The sequence below is a fragment of the Rhea americana genome, unplaced genomic scaffold (genome assembly GCF_003343005.1).
Source record: "Rhea americana isolate MKP2758 unplaced genomic scaffold, rheAme1 scaffold_67, whole genome shotgun sequence".
NCBI lineage: Eukaryota > Metazoa > Chordata > Aves > Rheiformes > Rheidae > Rhea > Rhea americana.
In genome coordinates, this window is record NW_028186834.1 from 968,333 (window position 1) to 992,578 (window position 24,246).

The 24,246-nt window shown below is 36.7% G+C and overlaps 1 protein-coding gene across 3 annotated transcripts in view; it reads left to right on the forward strand.

Annotated features, from left to right (window-relative positions):
• The first annotated feature begins 3,492 nt into the window (after window positions 1–3,492).
• The window catches only part of LOC146586631 (uncharacterized), a 114,640-nt gene continuing 93,886 nt past the window's right edge, over window positions 3,493–24,246 (forward strand). For all 3 annotated transcript variants that reach the window (XM_085320926.1, XM_085320927.1, XM_085320928.1), the window contains exon 1: window positions 3,493–3,596. In XM_085320926.1, the coding sequence (XP_085177052.1) occupies window positions 3,569–3,596 (28 nt within the window). In that variant the 5' untranslated portion in view covers window positions 3,493–3,568. The remainder of the gene's footprint in view (window positions 3,597–24,246) is intronic.

Here is a 24,246-nt window from a genome sequence, read left to right on the forward strand (position 1 = left end):
CGTTGGTGGGGCGGGGCGCGCGGTTCCTCTTCGCCTTCACGTCGGCCCCAGTGGCGGCGGTTGTTGGTGGGGCCGGGCGGGCTGGAGCCGGTGCGGGGAGGGCGACGGGCGTGTGTGTGTGTGTCTGCGCGGGGGCCCCGCAGTCAGAGCGTCGTCGCGGGGCCCGMGGGCTACTGAGGGGGTGAGGCGGCAGCCAGAGCGCTGGTCTGGGCCGGCTGTGGACCGTCSACCCCTTTCTCCCCATCGCCATTTGGAGCAATACGAGTTTGCAGTACTGCAAACTTATTCACAGAGGGTTGTATATAAAACTTCAACAACGTGTATTTTTTCTGAGGCCCAGAGCTTTAAGGAAAATACCAGCTGTGGAGAGAATTAAGACTCTTGACGCCTTAGTTACCTCCTGTGAGAACGAGCGCTAGTGTCCCAAATACACAAAGCATTGTGCTATGTAAAGATACGTAAGCTAGCAAAGGTCCCAAAATCAGTGTGACTCCATTAGTGATGCATGTTTCTTTGGATAATTCATCCTGCCGGGAAAAAACTGCACTGGCAGGTCTGCTGCTTCTTGGTTCACTCAGAACTATTTCAGGAACCTGTCTACTTGGCTTTTGGATGGCCCAGCGTTTTCTTTTTGGGTTTTTTTCATGCCAGTGGTTGTAGGAAGAAAGCTTTAGAGCCACCGCTAAGGCTTACCTGAAGGAGAATTTGGCTGTTACTTTTCATACAACCCACCACTTAGAGGAAAACACAGCATAGCTTTGTCAGTTCTGTGAGACATTGGTAGAACACAGGCTGTCAGGATTCTTGATACTGTGAGCTGAAGAGTTCAATGCCTGGAGAAGCTACTACCAATAGGAAGTAAAATTTTCCACTCTCACAAGACAAAACTAAATCTCCCCAATAGAAATCAGGAGTGCCTTCCTAGTTGTAACTGAAGAATGTGTAGTGGGAATCTTAAGATTCAGATTGATCAATTTAGCACACAGTAAAAGCAGTGGCATAAGTTAAACTTAGCATTTAGTAACTAACTGCCATCTCCTTTATATCCCTAGTTGTAACTGAAGAATGTGTAGTGGGAATCTTAAGATTCAGATTGATCAATTTAGCACACAGTAAAAGCAGTGGCATAAGTTAAACTTAGCATTTAGTAACTAACTGCCATCTCCTTTATATCCCTAGTTGTAACTGAAGAATGTGTAGTGGGAATCTTAAGATTCAGATTGATCAATTTAGCACACAGTAAAAGCAGTGGCATAAGTTAAACTTAGCATTTAGTAACTAACTGCCATCTCCTTTATATCCCATTCTAGAGAATGTCAGCAAGGCCAGGTCAATAATAGCAGTTTGTGAAGAACTCCTACATACTTGTTAGCAAAAGGTAAGATTATTGCTCAGAGGTTTTTGGTTGCCAGCAATGTGTGTATCTCTTCAACTAAAAAGTTTTAACTCCCTCTCAGATATATAATATTCTTGAGATATGGGCAAATGCAACCTGAAGGGCATATAAATAGTTGTCGGGTAAAACAGCTAGCACTTTCCACTGCAGTATCCAGTTGGTTTTAATAGAAGTTGTGTTTATTTTCCTGCTCAGTCCTATCGTCCTATCCTTTGCTATTCACCTTCAGATTTCTATTTTCATRTCCTGAGTTTGTTTCTCCTCTCAGAGCTAAATTAAAGTGCACTATATAATACCAGCCTCTTGTGTCACATAAAGGTGAAATACTGTCAAGTCAGGATACATCAGTAGTATTTGCATTATAGTAGCACTTAGCAGGTCAATTGAGATAAGTGGCCTTCAATACTAGACATTTTACAACACATAAGAGACAAACACTGCTCTGAGTTAATAATCGAATTAGACAAGAYAGAAAATGGTAGAGAAAAACAAAGACAGGGTGAAATGATTAACTGCACTTACAGAACAAAAATTCTGCCAGAATCAAGACAACCAAAGTTTCCTGAATCCAGGGTCAGTGCCCTAGATCACACTTTCTCAAGCCAGGCAGCAGGCCACAGGAATATGCATGTACAAAATATACTACTTTCTGGTAGAAACATATTTTTTTCTACTCCTATTTATATTTTTCAAAGCTTTTCATAGGAAGTAGCTATGTTACTTTGCTTTCTGACATGAGATTAAAGCCAAAAAGATGAAAGCTAGTGCTCCAGACTTTTTTTCCTCACAGCTTCCACTGGGAAAAAGCAGAGCTTCCACTGTACAGCGTTGGTACCACCCTTTGCTGTGAAGTCCTCATCCTCCTCTGTTACAGTCAAGTTGGATCCCCTCTTGAGGATGGACTTTTTAAATTGCCATACCTAATAATTCTTAGTGGTTTCTTTATAGAATAATTTTATTGAAGATATGCTCCTAGAAATAGGAAGGAATATTAACATACACTTATAAAAGGATTAGCATTTGGAGATTGAAAGTGCTCCAGTCTGGGCAGGCAGTATAATCGTGGGTGATCAAGTTTCAGACTGTTGGGGACTTTCACCCTTAGATAAACTCTTAGAAATAAAAATCCTGTTTGCCCTATGTTAACCATCAGATTATCTATGCTACTATTTAAAAGAGAGGATGTGTTTTAGGGTATTGACCAGTTTTCCTCACTTTACCTTATATGGTGTGATGTATGCTATCTGAATGCAGCTTCTGTAGTAATGATGTTAACTCTCAGAGCATTCAGAATAAATTCTTTTCAGTATTAGGCATAGGAGCAGACTTAAGGGGAGTAGTTGCATTTAAGTGATTTGCAAGATGAAGTTATAAGTGGAAATCATTCTCCACCCAACAAGGAACTGCATTTCAAATTTGCAATTGCAAATTGTGTATCGCAATTACAGATTCATAATAAACCTGTTTGAGATCTTTTTGGTGAAAGGCAGCATCACACACACACACACACACACATTGCTGAAATACATTTTGAAGATTCAGGAGTAGATTAAATCATGAAAATCAGCTTTTTAGAAAAAAGTCAAGATGAGAATAATAATTTGATCTCATTTGTTAAGCAAGTTAATATTAATCATTTTTATTGAATAACTGATGTTAGAAAAATGAATGTCAAACCACCTATCACTGATAGTGTCACATGCTTTCTATTTTCCTTTCTTGCCTGTTGTTCAAAGGAGAGTGCTTTCTGGAGGAATTGTGGTAAATCCACAATATCTTATTTTATTCTATCCAATCTACTTTTAAGAGAGTGAGCAGACAACATTGCAAAAATACGGTCAAGATATATGAGTGATTTTGCATTAAGTAAATACAAAGCCTGATCTAGCTGAAATGAGTCCCAATTTTATGGACAAATTTCAAAGCATACAAATACAACAGAGAAGGTTTTTAGTCTGTATATAATGTGGTTTAGCAGTAGGAGTAAAAGGGACTTAAAATTTGAGGATATTAAGAACTACTCAATTTAGCTTGACTTTGTCACTTAACTTTTTTTTATGTGTTGCTTCTAGATTTTCTTCTAGAAAAGTAAAAAAAAAAAAAATCCTGTTATGCTGCAACAAACAACTCATTTATTACAAGTTAGTGATACAACTCTGAAGTTATTCCGTAATGTTTCAACAGAATGGGTCTTGTAAAGGTCAGTATATTGAAACCTGCACTTTTCAACGGAAAATATATGCTACTTTTGCAGAAAGGTTTTAGCAAACATGGAATTTCTTCTTATGGAAAAGGGTGAGATTCTGTAAATAGCCAGTATTGCAGTGACCATAKCTAAGGGCCTACCAATGGTGGAAGAGTCAGATTCTAGTCTCTGCTTTGGCTGAGTTTTAATCTCCTGTCTTTCACATCACAGATAAAAGTTTAACTGCAAAGGTGTCAGCTGTTATGCAGTAGGATTCTTCCCCATTCAGACTRTTCTGCTTTGTATAAACAAACAACAGTTTTAGCAGAGGCTTGAACCTGGSTCTTCCAGTCTTTGCCTTAGCTCAGCAGCTGTTCTGTATGAGCTCCCATTTCTTGTTTCATTAAAAATAAACAAAAATTTCAAAGACTTTCATCCAAAATGTGAAATGGGAAAAATTTGAGTTTTCTATCTTCCACAAGATTTTTCCCATACAGTTGTAGTCAGTTTTGCAATACTTTTTAATTCAAGGGAAGCTTATATGTTAACAGCAGCTGAACTTACTCCCTTTAAGAGAATGCCTGATGCTTTAAAAAAGAAAGTTTAATAAATGGAAGTTGTTTTATCTTGTCATTTTCTTCTAAGTTTGTTATTTTTGTRTTATATTCACCACTAGGTTGTAAGGACTTCAAATAATGTATCACTTATATGAATATAGATATTTCTTAAATGTATAATGGAAGGGATCTCACTGGAATCTGCTGCAGTGATACATGACATTAGTTTTTCTGCAGACTGGCCTGCTGCAAATCACTGACCATCTTTTGTTAGTTCCTTCTCAATATTCTGTAACACGTGTATTATCATTGATTTCTTATCCCTAAAAATTCCATATTCCTTTCATTCGTCTACCCCTACAAATCTTCCACTTTTCCCCTACCTTTTCTTCACGCAAATGAATATTGTCAATTAATCCATATTTGCCAGAACTCCACAACTATGACTGAACAACTGTGTGCTATGCCCCAGATTCTTTGTACTTTGCCATCTCTTCACTGTGGCCACTCAGAACAATTGCCATGTCATTAAAATCACAAATAAGATAGCAAACCTGTGTTATTTATTATTTGGTATGTTCAATAAGATATATCTGTGACAACTACTACTGCTGTCAAGTTCATGTTCCCTTCTGCAAATCACAAAATATTTACAGCTCTTTCAAAGTAAACAAGTCTTTCCTCCCATGCACATGTGTACAATGAAGTTTTTTTTTTTTCAAAATGAGAAGTAATAGGCGGTCTAAATACGGGAATCTGTACTGCTGGCTATATATATAATTAAAAACAAGAACTACAACAGCCATTTTGCTCTGTTCAGATTTCTTWAAAAAAAAAGATTTTTTCTAGGCTGTAACTTGAAACTAAAAACGTTACTAAATGTGGTAGAATTTTTATAAGATTCTCTAGGGGAAATGATTTTTTTKTGTGTGTGTGAGTTTAATATATTCTCTTCAGATCTTGCTAAAGGATGAGAAAGCCTCTTTTAAGTTCTTTGCAAATCAGCATTCCTCTCCTCTCCCAAAGAAAAAGAAAATCAAACTCTGGTATTTTTAAATGTAGTACAGAATCTTTCCTCCTCTATTCCCTCCTGCTCCCCAAAAAGCAAACACAACAGGGCATACCCTTTTAGATACTTTCTATTTCAGAGAGTGTGGAAGTTTCTTTTATATACCAGAAAGCAACAAGAAAGGATGGATTTTGCTATGTGGTTGATATTCATAAATTTGATAATGAATCCAYGTGTATAGTCTTTGTCCTCATTTCTATACATTAGCAAGTAACTTTGAATCCTTTAAAAGTCACTTTCAGATAAGAAAGCACAACCATGAACTTGTGAACTTTATATAGGTTTCAGACATGATAATTTGTAAATTCAGATAAAACTATCATCTGAACATAACTCTGCTAGCTCAGAGAGGATACAAACAGAGTCAYGGTAAACCTGATCATTTTGTCTGGGGTCACTAAATGAAGATCAGGTTGCTAGTCCTGATATTCATTTCTCCTTTAAATGTCATTTAAAGGAGACATTTAAAGTAGAAAAAAATACATTTCAATCTAGAATGTAAGGAAGACTTACTATTTTAGAAGTTTTTTGGTTTTGAGATTTCTATTTTGCTGCCTCTTGAAATGGCTGTTAGCTGATAGACAAAATCCTTACTTGTACTGTATTCACAAGAATATTTCTGAGCATCAGTATTCCCCAAATTCTTCTGAGTTTTGCTGCAGGAGTTGGCTCAGTTGCCTTTTCACCTAGCAAGAGCCTAACATTTCTCTGAACTCAGCATTTTAAAGGACTGAGCTCTTCCATGACACTGGCTGTTCTTTACTCTAATGTTTCAGTTTTATCAACCTCCCAATAACGTACACAGTTCTATTTACCACTGTTAGCTATAATTAATCTGTTTTTTAAAAAAAWTTCTGAATTAGTTAAAATGTGAAGGTCAAGGTATCTTCAAAGTAAAGATCATTTAAATGTGTRCTGTACTGTTTGTGCCAGGTAATAAGCAATATGTATGTATGAAAAGTATGAATTTGTATTGGAAAATCTTATGCTAAGTAGAATGCTTACTGGCTTTTGTAAACAAGATGTGGTCTAACTTTATTTCATCTCCAGAAATATTGAAGATCTGGGTAACAAGTGAATCACTGTTCATTATTAACAGTAAAGGCTTATGAAGTAAGGGTACATAGCATGTCTGCATACTTGAARAATGACTATGCATAGACTAAAGTTRCTATTTTAGAGTGATAAACTTGAAAAAAGTTAGGGTCTGTTTTTTTAGGAACCTAAATTTAAATAAGCACTTCTGAAAGTTTTAGTTGAGAGTATTTTGAGCCTAAGTTTGCAGGTGACTATTTTATTCCCACATGAACTCTCAAAATAGATAAACTATATAGATGTAGATGTTATACTAAAGACATATCTTTAAGATTTGAAATATACACCTACAATAATTTCATGGATTTAATTCTTACAGAGACTAAGACTTTTAAATATTTTAAGGATATGAACTGAAGCAGAGAATGTTTATTGATACTTACATGGAGTTTGATATTTTCAGTAATATGTTTGTGTATTTAGATTTAATGTMTTTTTAGACATAAGTATTTGCTTTAAGTTCTGCAGTTCTCAATAGCACGGATCTTGCACGGTTGATGTATTCCTCTAGTTGTGTTCTCCTTATTGACAAGCATTTTGTKCCCTTAAGATACATTATGATTCATAAGCTAAAGAGCTTCCTCATACTCTGAGATTTGAGAGATCCTATTCCTATAGCAAGAGCTTGGATGAATAATGTAATAGAGTGCATCAGTCAATGGAGATATTCCATCTATATAGATAGCTTAAAACTACTGGTCAGTTGAAGGTAGATTGAAGCAGATACTGGTATCCTGAGTCAGTTTTTTGTCTGACATAAGAGTTATATAGTGATAAGATAGTGTTTATTAGCCTCTGAATAATTTTTCAACACTGTAAGTGGGTGAAAACTTCATTTGAGATTTTAGCTCTCAGCTGCTTTACTAWATTAGGTAACACAAATGCTGATTGGTGAAGAAAATTACACAGTAAACGCTCATTGACATTATGCTCAGAGAAGGTCAAAATTACACTTTTATCAAAAGGTGAAAGTAGCGTTTTTTTTCTGAAACAGTCTGTTGACACCATTGATTTGTAAAGGTGTGAGACTTTCAGTAATTATACAACATGGCAGAGCATATATGCCTGCAGATTCATTCTGTATTCATTTTTATTAATTAAAAAAATCCATAGTTTTTGTATATATTCAAAAGGTATACTTTTATACACCTACTAAAAGCCCAGCTTTCTTGCCACTCAGGATTGAGTTATTTAGTAACTTTTGATTCTTTCTTTTTGTATACTTTGGCTACTTCATGTAAATACTTGAAATTTAGATTCTGGTCTCCTCATATGGCTGTTTTACACCTGAGTAATTGTTGATTTGAAGAGAATTATCCACAGTGGTATAACAGCTGGTTCAGTAATGGTCATATGCAAAAAGCAGGAACTGAGTGTGGAACAATTGCTACATATTGCTACAGAGGTAGATAGTTATTATCTAATAGCTATGTGCACCTTGTYTCAAATCCCTTTACCCAGACTTGAGGATTTGACTCTTTTCTACCTAAGTGAACAATCACAAGAGGAACTTAAAAAGCAACTGGTTCCTGAGAGGTCATCATCAGTGGCAAATATATTTACCTGTGAAAACTGTGGATCAGAGACCTTGTGTTTCTGCTGGCTTATTTAAAAAGGTAAGTCTATCAATATCTTTCCTTGAAATACATAATATTGACAATAGTGTTCTGTGCTTGATTAGCCTCTTTGCCAGAGTATTTCAGTTATTTAATAGACGTTACTACTTTCTTCTCTGTGCTCTGAGTAAAGGAATACAGATACGCAACGTGACCCTCAGAAGAGGCACACCGGCAGAGGGGAAGTTTGTGCAAACCCATTTGTGCAGATAAGGCATGACCCAGAGGATTTGACCCCTGGACTTCGGAGTACAGAGGTGTCGGAAGGGATTCTGGGACCAGTTAATGACAATGTTGAAAGAGAAAATTAAACCTGTATTTTTGATAGTACACTTCAGTTCATAGCAAAATTGCAGTTACAGARTATGTTGGTTAATAAGACCATACTTCGCTTTTCTTAAACGCAGAGCAATCTTAAGACGTGTAGGGCAATTTGTGTGCTACTGCAGATCTTTGTGTCTTACCTAAGGTAAAGTAATGGGAACAATTTGATTGTAAAGCTTGAGTTGTTACTATTCAGCACTCAATAGATGAAATTTGATGCCAGTGAGCAGATCAGGATATCCACAGGATGGGAGGAAATGTAATTAACAAGACAATTATGCAACACCTATGAACAGAGGCTTAGGCCAGCTGGTAACCTGGATTTCCAGACGAAAGTGACTATGCACAAGATCAGAAACAAGAATTAAGTCTTTCAGTATACAGATCCGACCATGAAAATAATGATGCAAAAATGAAGATAACRTTGGGATTCTTTTTTTAACACACTGGGAAACAAAGACATAAAATGAGTGACACTGTTACCRGGAATAACTCTGGAAATACTTGTATGAGTAATGGAAGTGTCTGATGAGAACTGAGACCTGAGACAGAATGAGGCTGTAGAGTGGGTAAGATCAAAACATTCATAGCCATTAGTGCAGAGGAAATACAAAAGTTCAAGGTGAAGGAACCAGGAAACAGAAGAGGCAGATCATCTGAGAAAGCCGACATTGCGGTTCAAAGTATCTGCTAGAGGAAACAGACAAAAGTCAGGAATAAAAATGCTTAGCCTGCAACTGTTACTGAAAGTTGTGTGGACATAGAAAACATCCTAGTGCTTATTCTCTAAAGGAGATGAAAGCTGAAGCAAATACAGGCACATATAGAGACTTCTAAGCAAAAGAACATAGGTCATGTGACAAGATTCTCTCTAAGGTTCTCTGTTTGCACATATTATCCCAAGCTAATTGCTATGTTTGCTATATTTGTTAAACCAGTGACCAGCTTGGCTCTGGCTAGTTTTTGAAGCTGTGATTTTATTCCAGCAAAGCTGATAAGCAACGATATTAGAAAGGAGATACATGACCAAGAGAACAACTGCAGCATTTTGAGACCAATGGACAAAAAAATTCCTTACAGGAAGATACATTATTGCCTGATTTTTTAAATATCTGGCACAGAAACACCCTTCCCTCCAAAATACTACCTTCCAAAACAGACAGACAGACAATCCCAGATGATCCATCRGGTTGATCAACAATAAAAATCTTTCACTTTTTTCCCAAAAGAAAATACTTTATTTCATCTTTTTTCCAACTTTTCTGTTTTATGGCACTTCTTTTGTTTACTAATAAGAAACAAAAACTAAACAGTTGTATGATGTAGAAACAATGTTTCAGCTCTTCCAAAATGTGTTGATTTCTCACATTTCCTACCATTGTTTAGACAAACCTAGATAAAATTTGACTTGAAATCACAAATAACTTTGGTTCTGTTTATGYTTTGGCAAATGTTTAAGTATTTGGCCAAGAGAATCAAGAAACGTGCCACAATAATGAAAAAATGTGCTGTGATACTGAGTGAGAGAGCTAGGACAAACTCAGAGTTTACAGCCCCCCTACAAGAACTGCAGCTAGCAAGTCCTCTGTTTTGGAATGTTTATGCAAACAAATCCCTCTGTGTGTTGCTTTCACACCTCACAGTTTTATAAATTCCAGTCTCTGTTCTAGTAACATCTCGCAAGTGAYGCAATTATAAAAGTAGACTGACAAATATTAAAACTGAGAGGTTATAAAATGTTCTCCGTTCTATAACTTGGATATAAACTGAATGCTAAGAAGACAGAACATCTTTCTGCACTTGAAAAACTTCCCCCAGAATCYTCTTTCAGGGACAGCTTGAAAAGACAAATTGTACTGGAGTTTTTCAATCTGTCACAGYAGACAACAGCTTCTGAGCTGTAGAGAGATGCTTTCAAATGAATCATACATCATTTTATCTGAGAATTTATAAACCTTCCTAGTTCATTCTTTTCCTCTGTCTTTGCATATCAGAAACACACCATCCAACTCTAATCCAGTAAATAATACCAAAGCAACTGCACAGAGATAAATGAAATATTGGAGTACTTCATTAGTTCAGTTTTGCATGTTTTTTTATCCTAGTTCTTTCTTCAAAATTAAAATACTATTATAGAACAAAGGGAAGAAACATCTGTGCTTTAATGGGAACTCCAGGCTGAACATGATGGCCYGTAGCGTATCAAGGTGGAATCAAGGCTCAGTGGATCTCATTAGCTCCAAACTACAGTACAACTGGGAATGTATTGTCTCTCTTGAGAAGAGAGGATCTRTATAATCCTACACAATAGGTTAGTTTTAATTAAGGCTAAAGAAAATACTACCAATCTCTAGCTTAAAATAGATGGATTTAACCTGGGAGTTTTCACTGTTTATGGGAAATCTACCTCAGTGCACAAGAATTGATAAAATCTAATCATATTCGGGCAGGATACAGATAAAATTCAAATAGAACGCAGTGTTTTCTGAYCTAATGATACAGTATAAACAAAACTTCCTTGGTGGCTGCCTATTCAGTAATCATCTGTGATCATCTCTAGGATAGGGTTGTGCTTTCATGTGAGTTCAGTTCTGACATGCTTTCACGAGTGATAGTCTTTAGTTTGGCAAAGAGTCCTTAAAAATGACCATTTTGCAACTCACTTCTTTTTTCCTGTGATTCCTCTTGTTGGTAATTGTGTTATCTGCTGTTTTTATTTTCTTTTCCTCAAGGAATGTTCATGTATATTATTTTTCAGTTAAATCTCTCAAAGCATTTTCATTAACTGAATCAGTAAGTCTTCCTCTGATGCAAGTAAATAGCAATATTCATGTTTTATAGTTGGGGAAGCAGAAGAAGTAAGAAGGTAARTGATTCTTCCATGGGAATGGTATGATCAGTGAATAGAAACCGAAGATCTTTCCTGCCCAGTTCCACWCTAATGGAGACCATTGTTCCACAGGTGACATTGCCGCATGCCCACACAAAGCTACCCACAAAAAGCTTCAGCAGAGCAAAATCAAGCAGTCACAATATATGAAATGACAAACTAAGGTTGCTTATGTAACTTTCAAATCCAGTTTCTAGGTGCCTGTTCTAGTCTGTATCTTTCCTAACACCTGTTTTCCCTTCTGCTCCAGTCAGTGTTGAGTATTTTCTTCCAYAGGCACAGAGTACTACATTGTTGCCTGATAACAGTTCAGCTGCATGAGMCTATCCTATCCGAGAGAGTGACAGCCCATTCGCTCTGGGTTGTAATAAGAAAATCTAAACAGATTTGTCTAAAAGCTCTGGTTGATATGAGGTCCTATCATAACCCTTCCATACTATTCCTTGTTTTTCATCAGCTTTCTACATTTTCTTATTAATATTGCTGTCTTTGTGGTTTTGCACAGTTAGATAGTATAGATAGATAGATAGGCAATGCATTGAGTCACTTGTAGTAGTTTCACATGAGTTTATTTCAAAAGATTAGAAGATCATACTTTACTGGTGTTTTGAGAAAAGAAATATAATCTTATTTCTATTTCTAATGAAATTTCTAAAACACAGGAGAGTTCAAGAAATGGACACATTCCTGTAATTCAGCAAATTATCGAAATTACTAAAATTTATTTCTMCTAAAGTAAAAGGGGAGAAGGCCTGTAAGGACTTGATGGAAAAGAAGTGTGTAGTGGAGCAGTTATGGTATGTAACAAAGCAACCTCTCTTTGGGGTGATGATTTGACAATGCAGTAAATTAGACTTTTGGCTCCTGATGCCAGATATGAAAATGTCCTGTGCTCCAGTTACAAATCACCACTCTTACATAAACTGTGTTCACTAGTTAAGATACTGTCTGTTTACAAGTAGGTAGTAGAAAGCCACCATAAACATTATCAGTGGCCTGGATAATTTATCAGAAGTGYAGACTGCATCCATGACTGATCTGGATCAAATCTATATGGCAGTGATTTGATAGTGTACAGATCTGGTGTAAATGTTTATGGAATCATGGCTTGAGTTAGAATGAATAATAATGACAAATCTGGAAACAATTCCAATGTCGTCATTTGTTTTACTGTGGTAGAAGTCTCATCCAAACACAGTTCTGGTTCCATTTCCTTTCTGGCTCATTCCTTTGGCTTGTCGTTGAACCATTTGTGCAATATGGCCTTATGTTATCTCTTGGCCTGTCTAGGTGGCCAGAGGTCACCCGGTTCTGTTCCCRGTTGCTCTGTTCTTCCTTCTCTGTTCTTGATCTCACTCTCACTGAATGTGCTATGCTTGTTCCATCTGTCTCCAGTCTAAAAATCAGACCATTCCATCTCAAAAGCCTGTATACCTATCGGAGCCTTATACAAGATGGTAGGGAGGGTCAAATTCCTCAGATTGGATATAGGCAAATAGTARGTCAATAAACTGCTAGAGACATTCTCTGATTGTATTAGATATCATCAAGGTTTTTCATCCTTTCCTGTTGTTGAATTACTACTTCCTGAGCCTTTACCCCATCTGCTGTTGGACAGCTCTGGGTGTTTCTTTCAGAAATACGCTCTTTATATCAAGTAGAGCTTGCTGACCCCTTAATAGCATGCTAGTTTGAGAAACTCCAAGTAGCAGCTTCTTGTACTGTTTGGGGGAAGGAGGTTGTGTTGCATTGTGCAGAAAAGCTGTATGAAATGTGTGATTTAAAAATTGGCCAGATAAACTAGCAAATGGCATCAGGAGCATAGGAAATGATTAACTGGTGAAGAAATAACAGGGTTAAAATACTGCAGAAGCACATCATAAGAATTTCAGAGCTCCGCCACTGAACCCAGGTGCCTTTGTGTCCCTACTGCAYAGTAAATTGAACCCAGGCACCTTTGTGTCCCTATTGCATAGTAAATTGGGTAGTCCACATGTTCAGGCAGAACCGGGTAAGTAAATCTGGGTTGGTGTAGATAATTAAAGTATTCTGTGTTTGAATGAATAATTAGTTGTGCTGACCCTTAAGAACAAGCCCAAATAAGACAGTGCCATGCTTTGGAGTATTGCTGTGTAGTACACTCAGAATTCCACTGCYAGTTATTATAAACTGATCTGATTCATTTATGTCCATATCCCCTATTTGATCTTGCTTCTTTTTAATATATGTAGGCAGTATAGTCATCAAAGGAGATAAAATTCTGGAAGTCTGTGATATCCTGTTCCAAAGTTACTAGTACCAATATCACTGATGGTTTTACTATTACCTTTGGCCTGCTGAATACCCTATCAGATGGACAGCCATAAATATGAAAGAATCCTTCTTTACTTCTCCTTATTTCAAGTAACATTGTTAGAGGGCTTGTTTTGCCTGTTTGTATTTACCAACAATTTTCCCAGTGTCTTGTAATTGGTTTCTCAGGAACATAAGTAGTCCTTGTCAACTATATGTTCATTCACTTTCTCTCTAAAACTTCTTGATAGCTTCATCTTATACAAGTGAACATTGACACATCTGACAGGTCTTCCTATCAGATGAGCACAATGTTTATGCTGCTGTTTTAGATCTCTCTCAGCAGCTGTCTTCCCTTCTCTTTAACTCCAGCTTTCAGAAGCAGGATGGCTTGTTCAAGAACACGTGGAGTATGGTAATGTTAGTAATTTGTAGTCCGTATTCAATTTGGTCTTGTCACTTATTTTCTGTCTCCAAATGTGCTCAGAAGATGTGGTGTATATTTTGTGTTTCATTTTGGAGGAGTTCTGTAACTCTCAGAGGGTGATCTGGCATACAGTGGCATGACATAAGCTGTGGCAGTTTGAGCAAAGGATTGTTTTTATAAACTAAGCATATAATTGAAAATTATAACAAAATTATTTGTCACAGGAGGCTCATTTGCATAAAAAATATCTAGCAAAACCATTGATTAGAAGGGARTGTTGCTCCAACTCCTATCTAAGACTTCAAAGTCCATTTCTGAGTATCTCAAATGTTCAGGGACTTACTGTGGCCCAAAAGATCACTGTTGTTCCTGCATGCAGCATTCCTCTAGGAGCTCAAAAGATTAACTAGATACTATCAAGGAAAAGGACATCTCAGGGTAGAAAAGCACAGACTACCATGACCAAAATCAGAATTTCAACACTTCACTAGAATTGTTTTCTGAGGTAACACTGAAGAATATATTTAATAATCTTAGTATCGGTGAAAAGTCCCAGTATAMTAAATACTGTGGGGGGAAAAGRAAAAAAAAGCTTTCTGCGGTGTGGCTTCTTTGAGAAGAATTAGTATACTTCATGTCAGGAAAAAGTTAAGTTTGCCATGATAAACAGTTTCCCTTTAAACAGAAAAGAGCTCTATTGGGGGAAGGATAAGTGGGATAATGTGTCTAGGACAGCCTCATTCACTTGCGGATTCCTCAAGTGTATGGAGCCCTTGAAGAAGAAAACAACCCTCTTGCTGCCTCTCAGCAAACAGCCATCTCCAGGGTTAACCTAATAGCACTAGCTGTCTTTCRGGTGCTTCCAAAAAAGGATCCATCCAAATATAGAGAGTCCAAATCCAAACTCAAGCATTTTACTCTATTGTTTTGTCTAACTGTTTTACATTGTCTAGAACAAAAGGCATATTTTTGCTTTACTTATGTGTTTGTAAATTTGTACGGGTAAAAATGGAGAAAAAGGTGTTGTTCTCTGTACTGGCAGAGGCAGAGAAACGCGAGTGTGCATCTGGTAACAATGGGATCTACCTCTTGGGTCCTTAAAATTACATCTTCTTAAATCTTTCTCATCAGCTTGCCATTCAGATTTACGTAAAAAGCATTTTCCTGCCAACAAGAATGACTGTATTCATCACATGTTTTTTATATATCTAGAAGTATCTGGGTATATCACTGCAGCCTGTAACGGCAGTGTAACTTTGGTGATGTTAGGAACTTAGTGCTTTCTGAGCCTTGGCAGAGGTGAGTGACMCCAATATATGGGAGTTCTTAAAACAGCATACGTATTTATTGAAAATGCACCTAAGAAGAATTCAGTTCTAATTCAGCCTTCCCTAAGAATTCAGCCTTCCCTTTCATAAAAACATTTTCATCATTAAATACACAGCTGACTGTTCTTACCTTCAATGAAATTAAGTAAGATTAAGGCTTTTAAGAATATAAATTTTTGAAAATGAATATCATAGTCCTGAAGTCTTTGGTCTGTTTTAGAAAATGGTGCAGCTGAGCTGGTCACGATATTTTGTTAAGTTGATAAAATTGTTTGAGAAATCATGAAACTTCTTTGAGAAGGACAGTTTCAGTTGCTCTCTTTCTACAATGCTTTCCCTGAAATCCTACCTGAAATTTTAAACCCAGAGAGAATTAATCCAGTGTAGTCCAATGCATCGTGGGTCTGTCACACTGTGAGGGAAGAAAGCTGGTTCAAGTTCTCCTCTGTCTCGTTCAGATCAAGGATTCGAGTCCATCCCTCAGATGAGATATTTGTTCTGTTGTTACAGCGCTCAATTCATCTGGTCCAGTGTTTTTTTTATTATTTACACAAAGTAGAAGAAGAGACATTGAGAAAAGGAAATGATTGACTTTTAACCTATTTAAAAAAATAATTCTTTGAGTGTGAACTCTCTTACACAGTTCTGTTTCTTCAAGAATAGCTTGAGTGAAGTTCACAATGCAGTTTTGATACACATAAATGCTATCTAAAAGTCAGGGCAGAAACCTGAGAAAACTTAACCTAGAGCAATGTTCCTTGCCACTTTTACGATGGATACACYGTAGAATTATAAACTGGAATGAAAACTGTGTCCATTAAAGTTATTCTTGTCATTAGAAGAAGAGAATATTTCTGTAAGAAACAATCTGGATTTGGTACTWTCTAGCTGAGCATGAGGGTTATTTTATTCCATCACTGGTTGTCCTGTGTTCTCCCTATGCCAGGCCTCTGAATATGCAAATATAAACAGATTTTTTTTTTGTTACATCACTATAGAAGTGCTTGCCATCATATATCCTGCTCCTTAGGTGTATTTAGGGAACAGGCACTTCTGCCAGAAACAGCAGAATAAAAAAAAAAACATATCAGCATGAATGGTTTTGTATTTTTCCTGGATATTCATATTTTCGTAGGAACTATTTTCACAGGCTTCATTTAAGGAATGAAGTGCTTGGAAAATCTAGACAGACAAAAAAAAAATTTCCTCTGACTAAACATCCCTAAATCATTAAACATAATCATCAGAACACACAAAAAATACATCAACTACTTCATTTGACCTGTTCCATGAAATACTGCTTCTGCCAACTCTTCTTTACTTGTTTCCCTCAAAAAGATATTTCCATTGTGAGATCAGCTGCAGAAAAATAGAAGAATCCCATCAATGGAATAAAAATTAATGACATAGCTTTTTAACAGATAAAAGTAGAGTAACACAAAAGGAAGGAAAACATTTCTCTTTTGTGTTTGTACTTCACTGTATATTATTTGTAAGATGAATCCAGAACAGTGGTTATTTCTGTCTGTCCAGGAGCCTATACAGGACAGTAACTGCTCATCATTTAGCACTTCGACTTCCAGGTGTTTTCTTGAGAGACTGCTGGACTGAAAGCACTGTTCGTGCTTTATAGCTATTAGACCACTGGCAGTCAGAGTCAGTGAAGACATGCTAACCTATAGAAGCTGCAAGTCTGGCCTGTAAGAAACAAAAGTGTCCATCAATGCAAGGAGCGATTTGTACTGGCAACAGATACRTTACCTTTGCTTTGTTTCTTGCTCATTTGCTCTGCGTTGAATTCAAGGAGCCTTTCTCTTAACTGTTATTCATTACAGCAATCTCCTGGAAAAATACCAGTAATTTAAAGGTTAATAGAATGCTGATGTCACTATAATTAGAGCAGAGGAAATACATTTCTGCAATTACTGTTAATGCTTTCTTGCTCTTCAACCAATAAGATATGGGCCCCAGTCTGAATGTGGGTGTCTAGATCTCTGTGTGTATGAACTTGTGACAGGGCCATCAGACTAGTGCAGAAATGATGCCTGAGTCACTTTGGAGCATGATGGAAGTTGATCATTAACCAACCCACYTGGGAAAAATAGAAGCCAAAATGTCAAGGATGAGTGTATCATAAAAATATAGTTTATAGATTTGGCTATCCTGAAAAAAAATCAAGATATGCAGTGAATCAGAATTCATCTTTATTTTCACTGCACTACATTATAGATAAACCCTTTAATTTAGGAAGTTTACATTTCCAAAACAGTGATACTGCAGCAGCTGTACCTGCAAAGGGGCCATCTTAGAGACCAGCAGCAGGGCTAAACTCAGTCACACCCGCACACATACTCCTGTGGTTGGTTGGTACTGTGTCTYGTCTTGTGCACCAGCAGCTTCTATRGGAATGAGTAAGTGACCACAAAGAGGTCTCTGTTCTGCTTCACTAGGTGGGAAACACTAGGTGTTTTAAAGCTCAGTGGATTAGCTGCAAACAAATGGAGTAGCTGAGCCTGGAAGGTATTCTGTCCTGAGGCTGGGAGCCTCCACCCAAGCAATTGGAGAAGGCCCCAGCTGCCCTGCAGTGGTAAATACTGATCTCTCCTACTGATTATTTTCCTTTCAGATAATGGCTACAGCTAGTTGTGTGTGTCCTGTCCAGTAACAGTTTATCAATCAAAACACAGCCTTGCTACCCAGAAAGGTGCACTTACTATTTGAAGGAGCATAAGGAGATAAAAGTTTTGGTACACATGAGTATCTCAGACTACCTTGTGTGTACTGGCTTCCCTGACACAGCTGAGGGAACAGTGCCTGGTCACACCTCAGCTGTCTTGCTTTTAGTGCCTAGGTTCACTGTCAGTTCAAACTAAAATACCTGTAGGTGTGCCAAATCAGAGGTTTTGCAGGGAGAGGAAGAGTGGAGTTTGGRAGTAAAGGGTTAATAAGCAGCTTAGCTGACTGCAGCTGTATTTGCTATATAAATGTATAGCAAATCCTTTATTATCTGTGATGACTTTGTCTTTCTTAGCTKCAATCTTTTATACTGTGATAGTTTGAGGTGTTTTCTTTCTTCCTTTGATTTACTTAAAAGAGTCTGGTAAATTGTGTCTTGCTGTTTTGACTTCAGGTGCTTTCTTAGCTTTTTGGAGTTCTCACTTGCATCTGTACTATCTGTAGTTTGTCTTGTATGGCTGACTTGATCRTGATGGAGATTTTTGTATTTTGGAGAACTTACGTTTTTACACTGATCTTATTGATCAGTCATACTCTGTTAGTCTAGTTTATTTTTTTCCTTTCTGGATTGCAGGTACTACTTGTTAGTCAATTATAATACGCTCTAGTGGTCTCTAAGCTCAGCTTAAAGACTTTAATACACCTAGTTTTGACTTCTCAGCACTTTTAATGGCTTCCTTTGTCTAGTTCTCTTTTTTTTTCTCTATTCTTCTAGTTTTAGAGCATAATCTTAATTATATATCATGGTCTACAAGACATATAGGCTGAAACCTGTGCTCTCRTATGGCTTCCTTGCAGGCTTTGGCTCTTCCTGTATTATACTTGTACAATGTCACAGTGTGGACTTCTATTCATTAGTGTAAAGCAAAATTTGCACAGTATAGTGTAATTCTACAATGTATAGAAATACTTTTTTTGATAATTTCCTATTATAGATAGGACTAAAATTTGTAGCTATACAAACTTCTGCAGTGTTGAAAGAACCTAAACAGAGATGTTTCTGCTGTTGGAGTTGTTTCAAGAAATGTTTTAATGCTGAGAAATTGCTTTCCATGTCTGCCCAAATGACTGGTTTATACACAGGCATATACACYGCTTCTGGGTGACTTACCACTTTGATTTCCTTCAGCATTCAGTATATTTCCTCTTCACACATACAAGCAAACCTTTTATTTTTTTTTAGATATGGATGTGTGTCAGCGCGCACATRCACGTGTGCACATGGACAAAAGTTCAAAATAGATTTTTACAAGAAAGAAGAGTGTTTTTGCACATAGCTAAGACCTTAAGAAAAAGCTTACGTACAAGTAAGTCTTATGAGGTTTTGCTTATTTTAGTAGAGTTGCATTTACACAATTCCTAACAAAATCTACATTTTGATGGATAAAGAAGTCATCAGGCCATCACTGGGGATTCAGGTGCAGTTACAGGGCACAGTGTAGCATTGTGCAGACATACTGACTTGATTCTTTAAAGTGATGTAACACTGTTAGCCTGGCACTGTCATTAGGCTGATTAGCTCTGTCCCACAGATCTGGCTTACTCAGTAGTAACTCGGGTATCTCTCTGTCATGCAGTATAGTACAGCGCAGACATGCCTTAAGAACCGAATCAATGAAGAGCAGAAAACAAGAATAAAGTGTAAAATAAGCCATTAATATTTTTATTATTAAATATTTCCTGAATTCCCTTTGGTAGACCTATTATGAGTCACCTCGTAACTTGTATGTGTCACAGCAGAAGTTGATTCTGAAAGAAGAGTTTGCAAAGAAACAGCTGTATGTTTCAGTTCAGAGCTGGTATTCCCTAGAGGAGCTTGGAATGAGAGCTGCAGCAAGTGGAGGTGAAGGTCAGAAACGCTGGAGAGGACTTGGATGCTGTGATAATAGACAGGAGCAGATAACAGTAAGAGTTTCATTGCAAAGGGAATGAGCATGTGAGATTAGGAAGAAGATAAATTTGCCTTTGAAACTTCAAATCTTCTCCTGTCCAGTTTAACATATGAAAGTGAATTATATCTGAATGCTTATGGGGATCTAAAATTGAAAAATAACCAAGGTTCTTTCCTGACCTTTATTTTCATTGTTCCTGTAGCTCAGTTTTCTCTTTGAACCACAAGTGGCAAGCAAAATTCTCATTGCGTGATCTGTACGTATTAGAAAGACAAGTGCTCCAGAGATGACTATTATGACAGCAAAAATTGCTTCCTTGTATCTTTGCAGTGAACAGGACTCTCATATGGACTCTTAGAATGTTGTACCAAACTGGTCATAAGTGATTTTAGTGATTTGGAATTGCAAATAGATTATAATTTAGCTGTACTAACATAATACTGAAAGTGCATCCTTGAGAGTATATTGCTATAGTGCTTTTACATAGACTAAAATATTTGATTTCCTTGGTGTCATATCTGTAGTCTGCATTAAATTGTGATGAGAGGTAAAAATAAAGTATCCAGATCTTCGTGAGAAACTCAAGCTTAATACAGATCAACTGAGTTAAGATGAATTATAATATCTGAGGATTTAGCCTGAGTTTATTATTTTTCATTCTTCTGAATCCTTGCTTTGCCTGAGCATGACATGGAGCATGGACTAAATAGGATACAAATTTCAAACAGAAATAGAAAATGGRTGAGTTGTGCCCCTTTTTTTAGACCCAACAATTTTTGACAGTTTCAGTTTTTGACAATTTAGGTAGTAACTGCACTGGAAAATGAAGGATGTCCTGCACATATGAAACTAACCCGAATCTTCAGAAAAGGGACCCCTGCTATGTTTTCAGTTAACTATAATTGCTGTAATTTAATACAAATAATACATTAATCTAGTACAGTGGAAAGATCATTGTTCAAAAGGTGGTCTGATTCCTGCACTTTTAGATTCAGTTTCCAGCTCTTCATAGCTATCACTTCTGCTTAGACCTCACTAGGCTAAATTAAAACTAATCACAAGCATGTAACACGGCAAATCTGCTTCACCAGAAATTACTGCTTCTCTTCATTCCCTGTTTTCATAGGTTTAGGTCCTAACACTGTACCTGTTCAGCTACCCTTTTCCTTAGATCAGAAGGGTAATGGTCCTGACCGTAGTGGTTTCCTCTTTCTCCAGGATGAGGCATAGCATGGCAGTCAGGTGGGTTGAATGTGGAGCAGGCTGTACTAGAAACTGGAACTGTCTTGTTGACAATCAACAGTGTTCACCTTSCTGTAAAACTTACAGGAAGAGTGGCTGCACAGGGATCCTCTTGTCAGGGAGCTGTACGAAGGAGCTTACGCTGTGGGTATGACCTGTGACTTGCTCAGACTTACGGAAAGGGGCTAGCTTCTTCATGCTCTGCAGATGAGCAACCTTTGGAAATGGAGGAGGTTTATTTAAACTGTGGAAGGGCTGCCAGAGAGAAGTTGCCATCTTTGTGAAGGGAATCTCCTTACAGGTAAGGATGGTTGCAAGCTGCCTGAACGACAGTAGCAGTTACCAAGAAACAAAATTCCAAACCTTCTGCAAGCCTGTATGCAAACTTCTGAGGGATAGTTTGCCAGTGAATTGGAGGCTACAATAGTGCCTGAGTGCTCTTATGCCTTGTTGAATCTTTCCTTAACGTGCATTTCCCTCACCTTTTTATTTCTGTTGTCCTCTGCTTTTTGTTTCCCTTAGTCCTCTAACCCTACGCTTGCAAAAACACTGTGACAATATGCAGCTGGAGTTTTCTGTCAAATCCTGGCATAGAAATGCATTCATATCCTGTTCTCATTATGCAATGTTTCATTTTAGTTTGGTGCAGTATGGAAAACACTGAGCCCATATTGACTGACGTAAACTACTTAAAGGAAAATTTGGTGTGRATTTAATGCATGTGCTGATTAAAAAACAGCATTTCCTTTTCTCAAGTTCACAGCTGATGGTATGGAACTGTCAATGCCATTTTGAACACTGAAACTGTTTTATAAAASAAACTGCATGAACCACTAGATACCTTTAAAACCAAAAAATGTTCATTACTACTACTCTTCTGAACCTCGAAATAACATTTTAACTTCACTTTTAAAGGCCCTTAATGCAAGATCATTTGAGCAGCTTCGCATTCAGGTTTTATTTAGTAGCAAGAGAAAAAATTTGGCCATGTAATCTTTTGTGGTAAGTAAGAATAGTAATAGGATAATAGGATTGTTCCGCAGTTAAAAGTTGAAAATCACTTCTTTTAAATTTGCAAATATTTTCAGTAGATACTAGGCATAAACCTACAGCACAAATATATATATATATATATATTTTTATATATATATATATATATATATGTAATCACTTTATAATCATTCTGGAATCTACACTGGTTTTCAGAGGGCAAAGTGCTGGCATAAAAAAGGAAAATAAGAGATAATTACATAGTTTCTAGAATACCTGCTGCTATCAGCAGCTTTAGGATTATGATGAAGAGAATTGTCGAAATAGGCATAAAGATTTTATGCCTTTTATTGTAATCTGGTACTTGTCGTTTTAAACATCTTTTACCTGCACATTTATTAAATGCAATAGTCATTCCAGCTAAAATGACTGTTCTTCCTTTACCTAACAACATATATCCAATAACTTGATAAAAAAAAAAAAAGATTTTATTTGTATSTTAGCACAACAGTTGCATAATATTTTTTATACCAAAAGCTTCCAAAGCTCTTAATTTATTAATAATTTATAAAAACAATGTATTAMTAAACATTAAAGTTATTAATTTATTATAGTTCAATAACTATATTATATATTATATATATAACTATCATATAKAGAGAGTTATTATATATGATACATAACTGGAGTTATAATATATGTATTGTAATACATATAACTGTAGTATTAGCACRTATTAATACATAAATTTATTAAAAACAGGAACAAAGGAGATGAAAATTTAGCAAAAAATGCTGAGTAAAAAACAATGCTTCTGCTGTGAAATGATGCCTTCTTTACCTTTAGACTGGCACCATTTCCCTTGCAAAAGGACTAGACTGTTCTGTTTGAAAGTGCTGTATTTTCTCTCTTTAGAAAATACTGCTGTGGTAGTATTAATAATGCAGCCAAATGGTTTAATCTCAGGAAGGGACAAGAAGCTTTCTTGTAATTGAATAAGAGTGTCTTCCCCTGGCTGAAAGTTTAGCTTGTGGCTGTTTATAACCTTTTCTATTTTCAGCTGAAATCAGAATCCTTGTTCTGTACAGAGAGAATGGGTTTTTTTTGTTAAAATTTCTATATAATTGAGAGATCAATTGTTGAATGTGTAATTATGGATCAGTGTTAGGCCTTTAAGTTTCTCAGAGATAATCATTCACTTGTATCMAATTCTTAATTGAAAATACAGAAGATATCCAATAGCTCCATAGGCCCCTTAACATAGTTTAGTAGATTGACAGTGATCCATAGACAGCAATTTGGGGAACCACTGCCTGAAACCATAAAACTATATGAAATGCAAACATATTTAGTAGAAATTTGTATTACAGCTGTAATATGTTGTTCGGTATTGTAGTATCATGCTGTTTCTTGATCCCAGTTTGATAGAATTTTCATATCTGTAAAATAGTGGTAGAAATAGCAAGCACACCCACTGTATTTGAAATACAGTATTTTACTCCACCACATGACTCTTACACTAACAAAAACAGTGAAGAGCTATTTCATATTTTTCTGGGCACCAGTAGATGTTCATTTCCATACTTTCCACTGCAGGGAAATGATTCTTTTCTACTATATATGAACTTGGATCTGATTATAACAAAATGTATGTGACTTTATATTCCTAGTGTGCTTAATTATTACATGACCAAGGTTCAGCACATGTCATGAAATCACAGCCCCTTTCTTGCCTCACTTTAGTGTAGTTAAGAGAGGGCAATTAAGCTGAAGAAAGGAATGTGGGTTTCACAAGAAACTGCGGTAGCCTGAAATGCCCTGAGTTCACAATCTGATTTCTCATAATTGAAGTGTTTTTATTCAGTGAGCCCAAAAGGTTGCATTGGGTGCACAGCATGAGTCTGTATCATACTAGAGATTCCTTGTTGGTAGARATAGCTGCTGTGTAAACATCGTTCAGTTTTAAGACAAAAAGAAAAGCATAAACCCAGGATCAAAATCCCGTTAAATAACTTTATGTTGTGTTTTAAGGCCTGAGGATTGTAGCTGGTTACATATTTTGTGAATGCAAAGCAGAGTTGTATTTTGTCTACAGCACAGCACGAAGTAAGAGAGCTTACTAAAGGAGTTAAGTATTAGACACATAGACATGGCTGGCTCTTTATTTTCATAGCAATTGTGYGATTAATTTTCCTATGCTGAAATGT